This window comes from Mirounga angustirostris, unplaced genomic scaffold, assembly GCF_029215605.1.
Source record: "Mirounga angustirostris isolate CCGP_5_RB_7025 unplaced genomic scaffold, mMirAng1.0.hap1 SCAF_8, whole genome shotgun sequence".
Lineage (NCBI taxonomy): Eukaryota > Metazoa > Chordata > Mammalia > Carnivora > Phocidae > Mirounga > Mirounga angustirostris.
This window is the reverse complement of record NW_026991716.1, coordinates 90,465,220-90,482,711: the sequence shown is the minus strand read 5'-3', so window position 1 is coordinate 90,482,711 and position 17,492 is coordinate 90,465,220. Positions and strand designations below refer to the sequence as shown.

The 17,492-nt window shown below is 36.4% G+C and overlaps 1 protein-coding gene across 4 annotated transcripts in view; it reads left to right on the top strand.

The window, feature by feature from the left end:
- Positions 1-17,492, top strand: part of HACE1 (HECT domain and ankyrin repeat containing E3 ubiquitin protein ligase 1) — a 96,476-nt gene that overhangs the window by 14,704 nt on the left and 64,280 nt on the right. For 3 of the 4 annotated variants that reach the window (XM_045865231.3, XM_045865232.3, XM_045865234.3), the window contains one exon: positions 10,265-10,396. The exons of the other annotated variant lie outside the window; for it this stretch is intronic. In XM_045865231.3, coding sequence (XP_045721187.1) covers positions 10,265-10,396 — 132 coding nt within the window. The remainder of the gene's footprint in view (positions 1-10,264; positions 10,397-17,492) is intronic. 4 annotated transcript variants of the gene reach the window in all.

Sequence of the window (17,492 nt, the reverse complement as noted above, 5' to 3'; positions counted from 1 at the left end):
CTATCAAATCAATATGTTGTATCCTTTAAATATCCTACAATTTTGTCAATTATACCTCAATAAAGTTGAAATAATTTTTTATTAAGTTTTTAATTCTAATTCCAGTATAGTTAACATACAGTATTCTATTAGTTTCAAGTGTACACTATAGTGATTCCACAATTCTATACGTTATTAAGTGTCCATCATGATAAGTGTACTCTTAATCCCCTACACCTACTTCACCCATCCCCCCCCGCCCACCTCCCCTCTGGTAATCATTAGTTTGTTCTCTGTAGTTAAGAGCCTGTTTCTTGGTTTGAAAAAAAAAAATTTTTTTTTTTTACCTTTCTTGGTAGTATTTGTAGATTCTGAATCTTTTAATTTGTGGATAAAGAATATTATTTACATACCATGCCAGTTTTCAAGGCTTTCTGACTAAAATGAAGGTGGGGATACTGGGCATAAAAAAACAGCTTCCCTAAGATTTGCTTTGTTCTCTGTGAATGACTTATTTAAGATAAAGAATAAGCTCAATCATTATTAATATGGAACCCACAATTCTTGTGATAATCTAGATTTTGTTTTATATATATGTGTGTGTGTATATTAAGATTTTATTTATTTTTTTTGAGATAGAGAATGAGAGAGAGTACGAGCCGGGGTGCAGAGAGAGAGGGAGAAACAGGCTCCCCATTGAGCAGGGAGCCCGATGCGGGGCTTGGTCCCAGGACCCTGGGATCATGACCTGAGCCGAAAGCAGATGCTTAACCAGCTGAGCCACGAGTCGCCCTGATTTTTTAATATATTAACAACATAATGCCATCTGTTCTGTAAAGAAAAACTGTAGAATGAATATTTACAAGATGCTTAGTGATATGCTACCTACTACTGAGGATTATAAAATTATGGAACTAACATAGACCTATCTTTAGGACACTATCTAGTATAGGCAAGATAAGATGTTCAATATTAACATAATCTAATCACATAAATTTTTATCTGCTAACTTCTCACTTTCACTCCTGAACTTTAGGAGAAGTAGAGTAGAAAAGTTTTTTACCTAAAATATTATTAATGCATCTATTTAAAGAGTCAAATGATTCTACAAAGCTTACTGTAGAAAAATAGTTTCTGCACTCTTTCTGCCTGGGACCAACCTTGGTGTTTTCTCCTATGGCCTGAATGGTATAGTGTGCTGCCACCTCTTGGAAATTATTCTGGCCACCAACATGATTCTTCCTAGTCCCAGACCACCATGATGGAGTTAATTCAACAGCTGGGCCCATTGACCCGATCAGCTAAAGGAAGCTGGGATGGTGAAAACGTGTTGCTGCAGAACTGAATAGTTGCCACCAAACATGTGGGACAGTAAAGCCAATGGCTCCTGACTTGGAAGAAACTTTCAATGAGGAGCCAAGAGCCCCAGGATTTTTCTTACAAAAAGAGAGAACTGTTGAGTGCATGCTTTCTAGGCTGGTTATCCTCACAAAGGACTCCTCATATTTCTTCATTTGTTGTTTCAACAGGAATTTCTTGAATACCTACTATGGGCTAGGCACTTTGCTATTGTGGGATAGAGCCATGAATATGGTCCTTGTTGTCCCCAAACGTATAAGGAAGACAGGGAAGTTTTTTTTTCTTTCAAGTTCTTATTAAAGTTCAAGTTAGTTAACATTTAGTGCAGTGTTGGTTTCAGGAGTAGAATTTAGTGATTCATCACTACATACAACATCCAGTGCTCATCACAAGTGCTCTCCTTAAAGCCCATTTAGCATGTCCCCTCACCCACCCCCCCTAGTTTGTTCTCTGTAGTTAAGAGTCTTTTATGATTTGCCTCCCTCCATGTTTTTATCTTATTTTTCCTTACAGGAAGACTGGAAAGTTAACAGGCAGTGGTAACACAGTGTAATGAATGTCAACATAGGAGAAGGAGATGCTATGGAAGTCTGGCAGGGGACCCATCCTCACTTAAGGCATTAGAAGAGGCATCCCAGGGACATATCACATGAGCTGAGGCCAGGACAAACAGAAGTTAGACTGGTTAAAGTGGTGGTTGTGGGGCTGGGGGGGGCGGGAAGAGAGTTCTGGCTCTACGGAATAGATTCGTGAATGCTTGGAGGTGAAAGAAGGCATGCTACATTAGAGTGGTGAGCTTAACTGGTGTTCAGGTACCCCAGGGGTTCATGGAGACTTTCCAAAGGTTTTTGGCATGGATAGTTACAGGGATCACTTTCCAGGTCTTTAGCTTCTAGATGTGCTTTTTTTCCCCAAGATGATATGCTCAAGAACATCCTGCAGTAGAGAGCCTACCCTTCCCACATTCACCTTCAAAATCGCTCTCCCACCACTTTTTTTTTTTAAAGATTTTATTTATTTATTTGATAGGGGGAGAGAGAGTGAGAAAGCACAAGCAGGGGGAGCGGCAGAGAGAGAGGGAGAAGAAGGCTTTCTGCTGGGCAGGGAGCCCGACATGGTGTTTGTTCCCAGGACCCTGGGATCACAACCTGAGCTTAACCGACTGAGCCACCCAGGTGCCCTCTCCCACTGCTTTTTTTTTTTTTTTTAAAGATTTTAAAAATTTATTTGATAGCACGAGCACAAGCAGGGGGAGTGGCAGGCAGAGTGAGAGGGCTAAGCAGGCTCCCCACAGAGCAGGGAGCCCAATGCAGAACTTGATCGCAGGACCCTGGGATCATGACCTGAGCCGAAGGCAGACACCCAACCCACTGAGCCACCCAGGCGCCCCTCTTCTGCTGCTTTTTGAATGAAGTACATTTTATGCTTATCCATCCTGAGTATTACTAAGGCACATTGTCTAGGATGGCCTGGGGATAGTGACAAGCAAAAGAACAATTCAAAGTATTGGTGTCGGCAAAGGCTGTCATTCAGTACCATAAACCATAAAATCATGGTAGGATTTCGTAGACTTTTCCCTGCCTTATACATATTGCTTTTAGGGGTAAGGTCATTAGACTTAACTCGGTTTGTTCTGAACTCAGCAAAATTATAAAAGTGAAGAGGTGGGAGTGATGGAATATTTGGTTGGCGATGCCGCCTATATCATCCCCCAACAACTGTCAGAGAATTCATTGCCTCTAACAGAGATCTACAAGAACAAAGAAAAGAACATTAGTAAAAAAATACTGCAGGCAATGTTGACTTAATCAGGGTGAGACATGTATCTTACCTATCTGTATCAGGACAAGGGAGGAAATAGGCAGTGACTGCTAATGGTAGTGGGTTTCTTTTTGGGGAAATGAAAATGTTCTAAAATTGATTATGGTGATGAATGCGCAACTGTGAATATACCAAAACCGCTAAGGTGTATATTTTAAATAGATGGATTGTATGGCATTTGAACTGTATGACATTATACCTCAAATAAATACACATCTGTATTGTGATCCCACCCCACAAAAAGGACATATTCTCTTGACTTTCTTCCTCAGGCTCTATAAACTTGTAACTGTAGTTAGCTCTTCTCAACTATTTTAATAGATGTAAAAATACTGTTTCCTTACATCTAAATAACATGCTAGTATTGCTATTTTTTGATTTTTCAGTTTTAGGCATCACCAATTGACTTTATGGAAGATAAGGTTATTTGCTCTCTTTTTCAGCCCCACCTCCCCTTATCCCATCATGTACAATCACATTTCCCTCACACCTTTCCAATATAGTTGTAATTTTAATTAGATCATTTTTCAGTATTTTGATTTTTAAAAAATTATATACATACTGTTCATAGTTAGGCCAAATAGTTTGCTATAGTTACTTTATTACATAGCATTTTGATTTTCATGTAGTTAATAATGGCATTCTAAAAAAATTGAGATAATTTTACATTCATATGTACCGGTAAGAAATAATACAGAGGAATGCCCTCTATATATTGCCCAGTTTCCCTCAATGGTCACATTTTACAAAACGATAGTATAATATCATGGCCAGGATATTTATACTGATATAATTTGTCTTGTTCCAATTGCCCCAGTGTTACGTGTTTATTTGTACCCAGTTTTATCTGTGTGAGTCTATGTATAGTAAGTTCTATACAGTTTTATTACCTGTATAGGTCCATGTGTCCACTACTATAGTCAATATTCTGAACATTTCCAACTCTACAAAGATGTTTTGTGTTGTTCTTTTATAACCACACCTTTCCTCCCCTTCACCCCATGCCTAACCCTTGGCAACCACTAATCTCTTCTCCATTTCTAAGATTATGTCTTTTTAAGAATGTTATATAAATTGAATTATATTGTATGGAACCTTTTAGGATTGGCTTTTGTACATTCATCATATTCCATGGAGATTGACGTAGGTTACTGTATGTATCAATAGTTTGTTCCTTTATATTGCTGACTGGTATTCCTTGGTGTAGAGGTATCATTGTTGGTTTAACCATTTACCTGTTGAAGGACATCTGGGTCATTTCCTGTTTGGGGCTATCTTGAATAAAGCTGCTATAAATGTAAACAGTGTACAGGTTTTTGTGTGGATGTAAAACTTTTCATTTCTCTAGAATAAATGCCCAAGAATGAAATTGCTGGGTTGTATCGTAGTTTCATGTTTAGTTTTAAAATGTACTACCTAACTTTTCCAGAGTGCCTGCAACATTTTATACTCTGAGCAGCAATATATGAGTCATCTAGTTTTTCAGCATCCTCACCAGCATTTGATGTTGTTACTGTTTTTTATTTTAGCCATAATACGTGTGTAGTTGCTATCTCATTGTGGTTTTAATTTGCATTTGCCTAATTGACATCTTTTCATGTGCTTTTTTGCTATCTGTGTATCTTTTTTTTTCTTTTTTAAAGTTTTTATTTAAATTCCAGTTAGTTAAGCTACAGTGTTATATTAGTTTCAGGTGTACAATATAGTGATTCAGTGCTCATTACAGTAAGTGTACTCCTTAATCCCTATCACCTGTTTAACTCATCCCCTTACCCACCTCCCCTCTGGTAGCTGTCAGTTTCTGAATCTGTTTCTTGTTTTGCCTTCCCCCCCCCTCCTTTCCCCTCTCTTTTTTTTTTTTTTGTTTCTTAAATTCCTCATATGAGTGAAATCATATAGTATTTGTCTTTCTCTGACTGACTTATTTCACTTAGCATTATACTGTCTAGCTCCATCTGTGTTATTGCAGATGGCAAGATTTCATTCTTTTTTTTATGGCTGAGTAATATTCTCTTATGTATATATATCACATCTTTATCCATTCATCAGTTGATGGACACTTGGGCTGTTTCCATAGTTTGGCTATTGTAGATAATGCTGCTATAAACATTGGGGTGCATGTATCCCTTTGAATTAGTATTTTTGTATTCTTTGAGTAATTTTGCTATCTGTATATCTTTCTATGTGAAAGGTTGATTCATGTCATTTGCTCATTTTTTAATTGGATTACTTTTAACTCTTGAGCTGTGAGAGTGCTTTATATACTGATGATACGGGTCCTTTATCAGGTATGTGATGTGCAAATATTTTCTTCTATCTCTAGTTTGCCATTTTAATTCTTTTTTTAAAATTTTATTGTGTTATGTTAATCACCATACATTACATCATTAGTTTTTGATGTAGTGTTCCATGATTCATTGTTTGTATATAACACCCAGTTCTCTGCCATTTTAATTCTTTTTTTTTTTAAAAAGATTTTATTTATTTATCTGACAGAGAGAGACACAGCGAGAGAGGGAACACAAGCAGGGGGAATGGGAGAGGGAGAAGCAGGCTTCCTGCCAAGCAGGGAGCCTGATGTGGGACTTGATCCCAGGACCCTGGGATCATGACCTGAGCCAAAGGCAGACGCTTAATGACTGAGCCACCCAGGCGCCCCTCTGCCATTTTAATTCTTAACAGGATCTTTTGTATAAAAGTTTTCAGTTTTGATGAAGGCCAGTATATCAGTTTTTCCTTTTATGGATTATGCTTTTGGTATCAAATTAAAGGACTCTAACTCTAGATCTGGAAGATGTTTTCAGATTTTTTTTCTAAATTTTTATTATTTTATACTTTACATCTAAATCTATGATCTATTTTGAGCTAATATTTGTGTAAGATGTGATGCTTAAGTTGAGGTTCATTTTTTATTTTAAGATTTTATTTATTTATTTGTCAGAGAGAACACAAGCAGGGGGAGCGGCAGGCAGAGGGAGAAGCAGGCTCCCTGCTGAGCAAGGAGCCTAATGTAGGACTCGATCCCAGGACTCTGGGACCTGAGCCTGAAGGCAGATGCTCAACCAACTGAGCCACCCAGGCATCCCTTTTTTTGCTCATCAAGTCCACTTACTCGAGCACTGTTGTTGAAAAGTCTATCCTTCCTGCATGAAATTGGTTTTTCATCTTTCTCAAAAATCTATGGGGCATATTTATATGGACTTTTTTCTGGGTTTTTAATTCTGCTTCAGGGATCTATGTGACTGTCCCTTTGCCAATACCACAGTTTGGATTACTGTAGCTATATACTAAATAGTAAGCCTTAATATCTGGTTGAGTAATTCCTCCCACTTTATTTTTCTGTGTCAGGATTATATTAGCTATTCTGGTTTCTTTGCCAGAAATTTATAGATAGAATAAACTTATTTATAGAATAAACTTGACTATGACAAAAAAACCTTGCTGGGATATTTATTGAGATTGTATTAAATATAGATCAGTTTGAGAATTGATATCTTTACTGGAAACACAGTATGTCTCCTCATTTATTTAGGTCTTTGATTTCTTTTTGTAAATGAAATTTTACCTCTTGTACTGTTCACCATACAGATCTTGTGCATGTTTTAAGTGTATATGTATAGCTAAGTTTCATTTTCTTTGGAGCAATACTGAATAGTAGTATGTTTTTAATTTTGGTTTCTGCATGTTCACTGATAGTTTGTAGAAATGCGATTCCTTTTTTGTGTATTTATCATGTATTCTTGTGACCTTGCTGAACTCACGTATTAGTTCTAGGAGTTTTTTATAGATTCCTTAGGGTTTTCTATGTAGACGGTCATGTCATCTGCAAATAGAGATAATTTTATCTTTTCCTTTCTAATCTCTAGGTCTTTGTTTCTTGTCTTATTGCAGCTTAAATTTTTTTTAAAACTTTTCTAAGTACTTATTATTAATTCATTGTGAAACTTTACCTGAGCTTTGTAAATATCCTCATAAGTATTCAGTGTCTTTCATCTTCTTGATTAATTTTGAAAGGAGTCTTTTATGGAGACTTCTGTCCTCTCTAAGCTGGTTTGGGTGATTTCTAGGCCTCCTTCACAGTTTTTGTTTAGAATATCTCTTCATCATCCTGGAGATTTCTTTTGCCTTTCTCTTGTTTTGGGTTCTTTTTTATATGGATTCTGTGTCTGCCTTTGCAGATAACTATTCTGTCACTTTGCTGGAGCACATTTTCCAGTAGTTAACTGACAAAGAGTTAATGGGAAGTAAATTCGTTTATACTTCGCATTACTTGAATTTTGAGTCTGATTATGTAATCATTAATAATGAGTTAGCTGGTAATAAGATTCTGGGCTGCACATTGTTTTCCCTTAGAATTTTGAAAACGTTGCTTCATTGTCTTCTAGCTTTCAGTTTTGAAGTTTGGTGCCATTTAGATTTTTTTTTTTTTAATTTATTTATTTGAGAGATGGAGAGAGTGTTTGCATGGGGTGGGGGAAGGGCAGAAGAAGAGGGACAGAGTCTTTTTTTTTTTAAAGATTTTATTTATTTATTCATGAGAGACAGAGAGAGAAGCAGAGGGAGAAGCAGGTTCCCAAGGAGCAGGGAGCCCGATGCGGGACTCGATCCCAGGACCCTGGGATCATGACCTGAGCCGAAGGCAGACCCTTAACCATCTGAGCGACCCAGGTGCCCGAGAGAGTCTTTTTTTAAAAAAAAAAATTTATTTATTTGACAGAGAGGGAGAGAGCATAAGCAGGGGGAGTGGCAGGCAGAGGGAGAGGGAGAAGCAGTCTCCTAGCTGAGCAGGGAGCTGTTGGGCTCATTCCCAGGACCCTTGGGATCATGACCTGAGCCGAAGGCAGCCGCTTAACCGACTGGGCCACCCAGGCGCCTGAGGGAGTCTTAAACAGACTCCTCACTGAGCACAGAGAGGGATGTGGGGCTCGAGCTCATAACTCTGAGATCAGGCCTCAAGCCAAAACCAAGAGTTAGATGTTTAACCGACTGCACCACCCAGGTGCCCCACCATTTAGATTCTTGACTCTTTATGAAACCTGTTGTGTTTTTCCTTTTTAGAAACTTATTGAACCTACTTTGTCTTTAGAGTTCTAAAATTTTAGGATTATAGGTCTAGGTTTGGTTTAATTATATCCATTTGGCTGGGTAATGCTGAGGTGTTATCCTGGAAGCTCATGTAATGGGAACTCAGGAAAAATTTTCGTAAAATACTTCTTTGATGATTTCAGTCTTCTGTTTTGCCTGTTCTCTCCTTTTTGAATTCCTGTTATTTGAATATTGGACCTCTTGGGCTAACCTTTTAATTTTCTTACCTTTTCTCTTGTTTCTCCCATTTCTTTGTCTTTTTGTGCTTCTTGGAAGGCTTCCTCAATATTCTAAATCTTTTTTGAGTTTGCATATCTCTGTCACAGTATTAAGTTCCAGGAGTTTGTTTGCTTTTCATTGTCCTTTTAAAAAAAAATAATAGCCTGTTCTTGTTTGAAGGATGCAGTCAGTATGTTTTCTCTCTGAGAGTATTTTTTTTTTTTTCTTTTTTTATTTGACAGAGAGAGAGCACAAGCAGGGGCAGCGGCAGAGGCAGAGGGAGAAGCAGGCTCCCTGCTCAGCAGGGAGCCCGATATGGGGCTCGATCCCAGGACCCCGGGATCATGACCTGAGCCCAAGGGAGATGCTTAACCGACTGAGCCACCCAGGCGCCCCTCTCTGAGAGTATTAAATATAGCTTTTTCTTTTGAAGTTTTTTCTTTGAATATTCATGGTTCCTTCTCTGCTTTTTTTTTTTCCTTTCTTTTTTTTTTTTTTTTTTGTATTTTGTGTTTCAAACTAGATGCATTTGTCAAATGTTTGGTGGAATTGGAAAAAGCTATTTGAAAGCCCCGTTTGAATGAATGAGGTTTATTCACTATGGGCTTCAGTGTTCTTGGGCATTTGCCTTTTGGATCCTTCCCGATACCAATTTCTTTAGGCATTTACTCTCAAGCTGGTTAGATTCCTCAGCGAAACCTCTAACAATTGCCAGGAGGGTGTTAGCATTCTCGATGTTAGGTCGAGGAGAATTCTTTGGGATTTCAGTATTCAGTATGTAAACGACTTTGTCTCCCTTTTGCAATGTGATATTCTTGCTTCATTGTGCCGGTTGTCACTTACTAGAGATTGTTTTCAAGATTCTTGTGTTCTCTCTGATTGGGAAGGGGCAGTTATTGGCCTGGAAGAGTTGGGGAGGGTTGGAGATATAAGGGTCTAAATCCACCAGTTTTCATCCCTACTTCAAGAGATGCAAGTTGCTTATCACCGATTCTTGAGCCTTTTGGGATTTTAGTGATCTGAGTCACCTTCCTTGGCTTTTTCTATTACTGGTTTAGGATTCAGTTTTTTGTTCTGACAAGTCACACAAAAACTTTTAACTTGGAAAACTTGTTGCTATTATAGTATCTTTTTATCTTTATCGTAATGGGTCTGTCTTTTAAGGAAAGTACTCTTTATTGTCATTTCAGTGGTGTTTGGGGAAGAAATAGAAGTCGATGCATGTGTTTAAGCTGCCATCCTAAAATAAGTTTCATGATACAGTTTTTAATGGAAAACAGTCAATTGAAAAATGCATGGATAGCATAGTCCAGAGTTTTAACATTGATTATCTTTGAGTGGTAGAGTTATAAATATTTTATCCTCCCTATGTATTACTATTTATGTATGATACATGAGTTATTTGGAAAATACAAGAAGTAAAGAATATGATGTCTGTTGTGTTAATTACCTTTTTATTCATGTTTACTTCTGGGGAAGGAAAAGTATCCAGTACCTTTTCTTTAGAGACAAGCTGTGCATAGAGTCCAGGATCATCTAGGAAGCAGGGTATTTGGTGATCCTAAGTCTAGGGTATTTAACTGTTGTGATCCATGAAATGCTTGATTTTGAAGTACATGGTGGTGTAATCTACATCTTGATGCATATTTTCCCCATATAAAAAATAGGAAAATATATGGGCTTTTATTTTAATCTTTAGTGTGTATATCATACTCACGTTTGAGAAATAATAGCGTTATTTATCTGCTGTTTTTATGAAACACTCCTTGCACAAATGTTAAGTAACTAAATGGCTGTACAGATACACTGGCTGGCCGTGAATGGGCGGACAGAACTACTCCATGACCTTGTACAACACGTCAGTGACGTCGATGTTGAGGATGCGATGGGGCAGACAGCGCTGCATGTGGCTTGCCAGAACGGTCACAAGACGGTAAATTCAGCCATGAGGACTTTAAGTTGCATGTATTTATTTTTGAAAACTTTGAATTAATGAAAAGTTTTTCACTGTGCATAATTGGGAACATGAAGCATCGTAGCAAAATCTTAAAACATTTTTTGCATCATATGGACTTATGATTAATATATATTTGTGGATAAAAAGAATAGAAAATAGTGCTTTTAAATCTGTTTAAAGTATTTGGATTTCAAATTTATTTCTGATTCATAGATTTTGATAGCTGAATATACTAAAATTTTAAATGTATGTTCACATGTAATTTTTTTTCTTTTTTTTTAATTAACATATGATGTATTATTTGTTTCAGGGGCACAGGTCTGTGCTTCATCAGTCTTAAACAATTCACAGTGCTCACCATAGCACATTACCCTCCTCAGTGTCTATCACATGTAATTCTAATAATGTTCTTATTCTCAATCTTATTATCACATAACTTTTTTATATTTTATTTTTTACCATTATGCCTCAGTTACTGGGATTAGGTAGTAAGAAAGTGAGCACGGACATTGCTTAAATATTTCAGCTTAGATTATCATATTTTTCTGCTGTCTTGGAATATGATGCAAGACTGGAGTGATGGTTGTTTTCTTTCTTACTTTGATTTCTAAGATCATGCATTTGTTTTACGTCAGTACTTTCCTCTTGCTTCCATGTACAAACATTTAACTTTAAAAGTTGCTAATAGTTTTTCTTTTATTAGGAGACTGCTGCCTTATATAAAAATTGTTAGTTTAAAATTTAAAATCTGCCTTGTTATAGTTTCCTGTCCTGGTTACTTTTGAGTTTTTTTTTTTCCCCACATTTAACATTGTTGTTAATAGAAATTTATTTACTTGTTAACCATAACAAGAACAACAGAAACCAGCCGAAAACAAAAAAAATCACCATCAATAACGGCAGATACAGAAATTTGTGTGTTTAATATGTATTTTTTTTAAAGATTTTATTTATTTATTTGACAGTGGAGAGCACAAGCAGGGGGAGTGGCAGGCAAAGGGAGAGGAAGAAGCAGGCTCCCCACTGAGCAGGGAACCCAATGTGATGTCAGGGCTCAATGTGGGGCTCGCTCCTAGTACCCTTGGATCATAACCTGAGCCGAAGGCAGAGCTTAACCGACTGAGCCACCCAGGCGCCCAATATGTATTGTTTTGGACACACTCTCTCTGAGTCTTATCTTTGTGTTCTGAGAATTCCTACTGGAATCTTGATTTTCATCTCTGTACTTTTTTCCTAATCTGGGTTCAGGATGTAGGATGCTACATGTTTAAATGGATTTATATGTGATTATAATTTAGAGTATTGCACTTCTTTAAGATAGTGAGGCCAAGAGTAACATTGTCTTATGTTTAATGAGTTGCATAAGAGGAGGGATATAGAGGTTTTTTTTCTTCCCTGGAATTTCTTCTGAAAACTAGTTGTTCATTTTTATTTTTTATTTTTTGTCCTTTATCATCTGAAAACTAACCCAATGTTTTCAAGTAGTATTTCCTTCTCATTAGTTTTTACTTTCTGAGAGTCAGCAGTATTAATTTAAAAAGTATTCTGTGTGAAAAAAAAATGATCTGAAATGTCCTAATCTTGAATGGCCCAGGTTTTTAAACAATGGTTGCACATTAGAGGATGAGTCCTGCTGGTAGTTGTTACAGGACAGAAAAGCACCCACTTTAATATAAACACTTTGCCATAACAGGAGTGGAGTGTCATATATAAGATTATAAATCCTACCTGTTGGCCAAGAATTTTTATACAAAAAACTGGGATTCAGATCAGAAGTGATCTATGAAAACTAATTTTAGCTGCCTTGAGCCAGTGAAGAGACAAGAATTACTAAGAAAACCCTATTTCAAAACATGTGCATTACAGGCTGCATTGAAAATTTAGAATTGCCTTCTGAGGTCATTGAAGAATAGTTAGTATGAGTATAATATACTCCATATGCTTTACAACCTAAAGCAGGTGTGGTGAAGTAAGGGAGAATTCCTCATAGTCAGATGCCTTTGAAGAATTATAATCTCAAAAGATTTATAAGGGGGCCTGACTTCACTGCGATGATGAGTTTCACAGAGTGAGGTTTTGCAGATATAGTAGAGGAGGAAGGGTACAAAAAGTTGACTTGTGGTTGATTGTATTGGTGAGTGAGATTCCATTTTATTATAGTTGGTCAATTATAGTTATCTGTGAGGATCATGAACAGATAAAGAGTATGTTTAGTGTTTTATGAATCATTGTATGCATCTTTAATTCTTCCTCGATGCAGGAAGGAATCTTGAAAAATTAGTCTATCTTTTAGCCTCCAGGCTGAATTATACTCCTAAAAATCTTTGTTGGTAGTTGTGCTAATATTACCTATGCCTTATAATTACTTATGTATTTCTGGGACATGTTCAAATCTCATTGGATGAGCATAGATATGATAAATTATTACAGGATAGGGATTATTGATTTTTTTTTAACTCTTTGTATATCTTTCCATAAGTTGAACACTGAGTATAAAATGCTTTGTCAGGTATCCTACTGACTTACTTTAGCTGCAAGTAAAAATGGCCTTTTTACTGTCTCAAAGTCAGTTCATGCATAAATTCATTAAAAGGTCTTCAGAACTTGGTTCCATATAGACATGTAGCAGTGCATATAGGTTTCAAGATTTATTTTTAAGCTTAAAAGCTTGCATATTGATTATATATGTTTTACAAAATAAAATAGAAAACTTTAAAGGGAGAAAGAAGCTCCATTTAAAGAGGGATTCTTGGGTGGCTCAGTCGGTTAAGCATCTGACTTCAGCTCAGGTCATGATCTCAGGGTCTTGGGATCAAGCCCTGTAGTTGGGCTCCCTGCTCAGCGGGGAGTCTGCTTGTCCCTTTTCTTCTCCCTCTGTCCCTCCCCTGCCCGTGTTCTCTCTGTCTCTCTCAAATAAATAAATAAAAAATCTTAAAAAAATATTTTTAAAAGGTATTAATTAGTAGCACTTTTCAGATTAAAGAGATATGATAAATCCTCTTAAATTTACTTTCTAATCACTTTAGGGTAAATCTCAGGAGTGCATGAAAAGATTTTGATCAACTGGTTAAGAGCTCTAAAGCTTTGTAGAATTTGTAACTGAATACTGCTATTTTCGCTTTGGTAACAAGAAGTGCTGTTCAGATTTACATTATATTTTAAAAGACAAAAGATTTAGAAGAAAAATGCAGTTTAGTTGTAACTAAGAAATTGAATAATCTTTGCCATGATTTAATATAGATGTGTTGGTTTTGTTAGAGGTAAACCACGATAAAGGTCTTGTTGAAAGGAAGTGGTTTGGGTAGTTGAGAATGCATTTTGACCATTTTATGTCCTTGCAACATAATAGCACTATGAGTTTTTTTTATTTTTTATTTTTGAGAGACGGGGCTAGATCTCATGACCCTGAGATCATGACCTGAGTCAAAGTCAAGAGTTGGATGCTTAACCAAATGAGCCACCCAGGTGCCCCAGTAGATTTTAAACTACTCTCTGTTCCTATTTAAAAAGGATCAGATGAAAGAAATGAGCATAACAACTCCTTAGGAATTTAATTTTTTATAACTTTCCTTAGGTCAGCTGTTACTAGCTTTACAATAGCAAAAATTATGGTTTGTCTTGGGATATTGATTTTAAAAATCACTTCAGAGTTTGGTTATTTAGCTGGCCTATTATATAGTCTTTGGCAAATTTTTCTTCCCCTGCCCATACCTACCTCCTATGGTATATTCTGTTTACTGTTTATGTAATTAAGTAAAGCGTTGTGAACACTTTGGAAGACACTTAAGAGCAATAATAGTATTGGTACTATTACTTCCTCCCTCCCTCTCTCCTTCCCTTCCTTCCTTCCTTCCTTCCACCATTATTAATGTGTATGATGTGATTCTGCAAGGAAAGTACAGAGAGCACTCTATCTGGACCCTTAATTCATTTAGTCTTGTGCAGTAAGCTAGGACCAGTGTGTTACTTGATTTTTAATCTCATTTTTAGAAAGTATGGTAAAACCTAATATTATTCTACATGGATATAATTGACTCCAATTATTTTGGCCATAAACTGAACTTACTTTTTGGTGACTTTTTCGTTTGTTATTAGTTCTTTAAGATTTGTTAATGTGTTAAATTGCCACAAATGGTTGATTATTGTTTTCCTAGAATAACTTGGATTTAAAAACCCTAGTGAATTGTTGAATGGTTTAGTCATAGTTTGTGTAAATTAGAGTACACAGCGGGATTAGATGTTGCTAAATTTATATAGCTAAATATGAAGCTTCACAAACAATATAAAATGATAGTTGAACCCTGCTTAGGGTATATTTAAGCTCCTGAAACTTAAAAGAATTGTTTGACATTGGTATTACATACACTGTCTTTGAAAGAACTGACTGCATGTTTTACTGAAATTGTAAACTTGGTAAGGAACAGTGTTTACCTATGTTCAGTCAGCTCTCCTGATACCTTTTAGTAAGCATTCAAGCTTTTCATCCAGAGAATTACAGGACAGCCACGCAAACTTAATTGAAAGCTTTTGCAAAAACATTTCATTGGATTCAGCCTTGAGGCACAAAGGTAGATAGACTAACATTTTGGATTGTATTTTTATGTTCAGAGTAATTTTATTTATTCTAATGTTAGAATTCTCCTTTAATCACTTCTGGGAAATGTGAGCAAATAATAGTTCTGTTACTGTAATTTTAGACACAACAATCATTATTAAATGATTTTTACTAGATGTTATATAATACTTCAAAGTTTTGATAGGTTTAGGTGGACAGGTTTCTATAGAAAAACCTATTTAAACCAGTCATTGATTAGTGAGTTGGCTATTTTTCTTAGTGGATAAGTAATTCGTGCATTGCTGTCAAGTCATATCAGAATTATTTTTAATAAAAGATAAAGATGCTGTTTTTGTTGTTTTGTCTTTTAGCAAGTAGAAATACCACAACTCAGATTTTTACTTGTAATTTTAATATTGAATATCTGTTCCTTTTTACTTGGATCAGTGTTATTTAGCGAGTTGACGCCGATAAAATAGATCTGCCTTGGATTTCTTGCTTTGTAATTTTTCAGTGTATTGGGCACAGGTGGTCTTGGTTAGTCACTGCCTTCAATTAAATGACTTTGGAGATTGACCCAAACATTAGCTTTGCACATTAGTTTTCCACTCAGAATATTGTTTTATCACTTGAAGGGTCACGAAGTCTGTTGAAAGTGTGTTGTTTCTTCTCAAGGGTTTCTTGAAGCCATATGAAAATACCCTTTCAGTGCTTTTCTTTCAAGGATCTTTCCTAGCAGTTTCTTATACTGTATGGAGGAAGGACCCCCCCTCCCCCCGCCTCCCGCCGGTAGATTATCTAGGAATAGGAGAATAGTTTTTTGTTGTTGTTGTTTTTTGTTGGGGGAGGGGGGCAGATACTGGACAGTTTCCTACGTTAAGAGTAGAGAGAATATGTTTCCTCACAGGATGTATTAAATTTATTAGCGCAGTGTCCAGGCACATGTTAAGGTTACTCATATTATTATATCACTATGTATTTTAAACAACTATATAATTTTTGTAAATGCATAGTATGTTTTTTAATAATTTATTTCTGCTTCTGGGACAACTGGCTGGCTCAGTCAGTGGAACATGTAACTCTTGATCGAGCAGTTGTGAGTTGAAGCCCCACGTTGGGTGTAGAGATTACTTTAAAAAAAAAAGTCTTTAAGCTAATAGTAATAATTTATTTTGCTTCTATGTGAATTGCTTGGTTTTAATTGCATATTAGTATATGTTTTCAATATATATAGTGCTTTCATCTCTCCTGAGCCTTTTGAGTTACGGCTTTTTGTCTAATTTCTATAACAGCTAATGAACATTATTGCTGCTGTCCATCTCATTCTTGTTTTGGGCCATGCAGACACAGCTTCCAGGTCAAAACTCAGAAAGGAGAAGGCCATAATCAAAAGGCTCAAGTAGGCCTTGTCTTATAAAATAGTATTTTTCTTATATTTGAAAGCTGTGCTTGACCACTTGTCCTCAGTTTAAAGGAATTCTATAGCTGATAATAAAATTTTATGTAACAGTGTTTCTATTCCTCTTGGGTTAGAAGTGAATTCAAGTAGTAATACATAAATACTATATCTTAAAATATTTCACTTTTATCAGAATCTTTTCAATAAACGATAGTCCCTTAAACCATCCTTTTTTGTCCAGTCATGAATGCCAGGCAACAATTTTCAGCACTTTTAGTTTTCTTTCTGGTATCTATTTCCAAATAATATGCTTCTGTTGCTCTTTCTTAACTTTCAGATATCGCTGAATCATTTCTTGTCCTGGTGAGTGAGGATTTAACTCATTTAAATCCTCTTCCCATGCCTTCTTCCCCATTTCTAAAATTAAATTGTAAATTTTGACAGAAAAGATTAGGTGTATATATAGTTAGGTAACTATTGTTTACTGCTGAGTCAAGTAATGAATTATAACATTTTCTGTCTAGGGTGACTATTTTTTTTTTTTAAGACTTTACCCATTTATTTGAGAGAGAGAATGAGATAGAGAGAGCATGAGAGGGGGAAGGGTCAGAGGGAGAAGCAGACTCCCCACCGAGCAGGGAGCCCGATGCGGGACTCGATCCCAGGACTCCAGGATCATGACCCGAGCCGAAGGCAGTCGCGCAACCAACTGAGCCACCCAGGCGCCCAAGGGTGACTATTTTTCTTAACGTTAATAATTGGCTTTGTTCAATTTTCTTTTTATGAATTAGTAATTTTTTGTATATGCTCCTACAGAATATCTCAGGACTATTTTCTACAAAGAAAGATTCATTAGATAGTATCAGTTCCTTTTTTTTTTAACTTGGGAATTTCTTAGTTTTTCCACCCTTTCAGGTTTAGCCTGGCTACTGGATTTCTGGGAGCCTAGTGGAATGTGGGGGCTGGAAGTTTTCACTTAACTGTGTTCATCGTGGCTCCTTATCTCTGCTTTACCTAGGTATCTTGCTTGTCAGTCTAGAGCCTCCCTACTCACTTTGTCCAGATGATAAACCTCACTATTTTGAGACACTGTAGGGAGAGATAGTGGCTAACTCTGT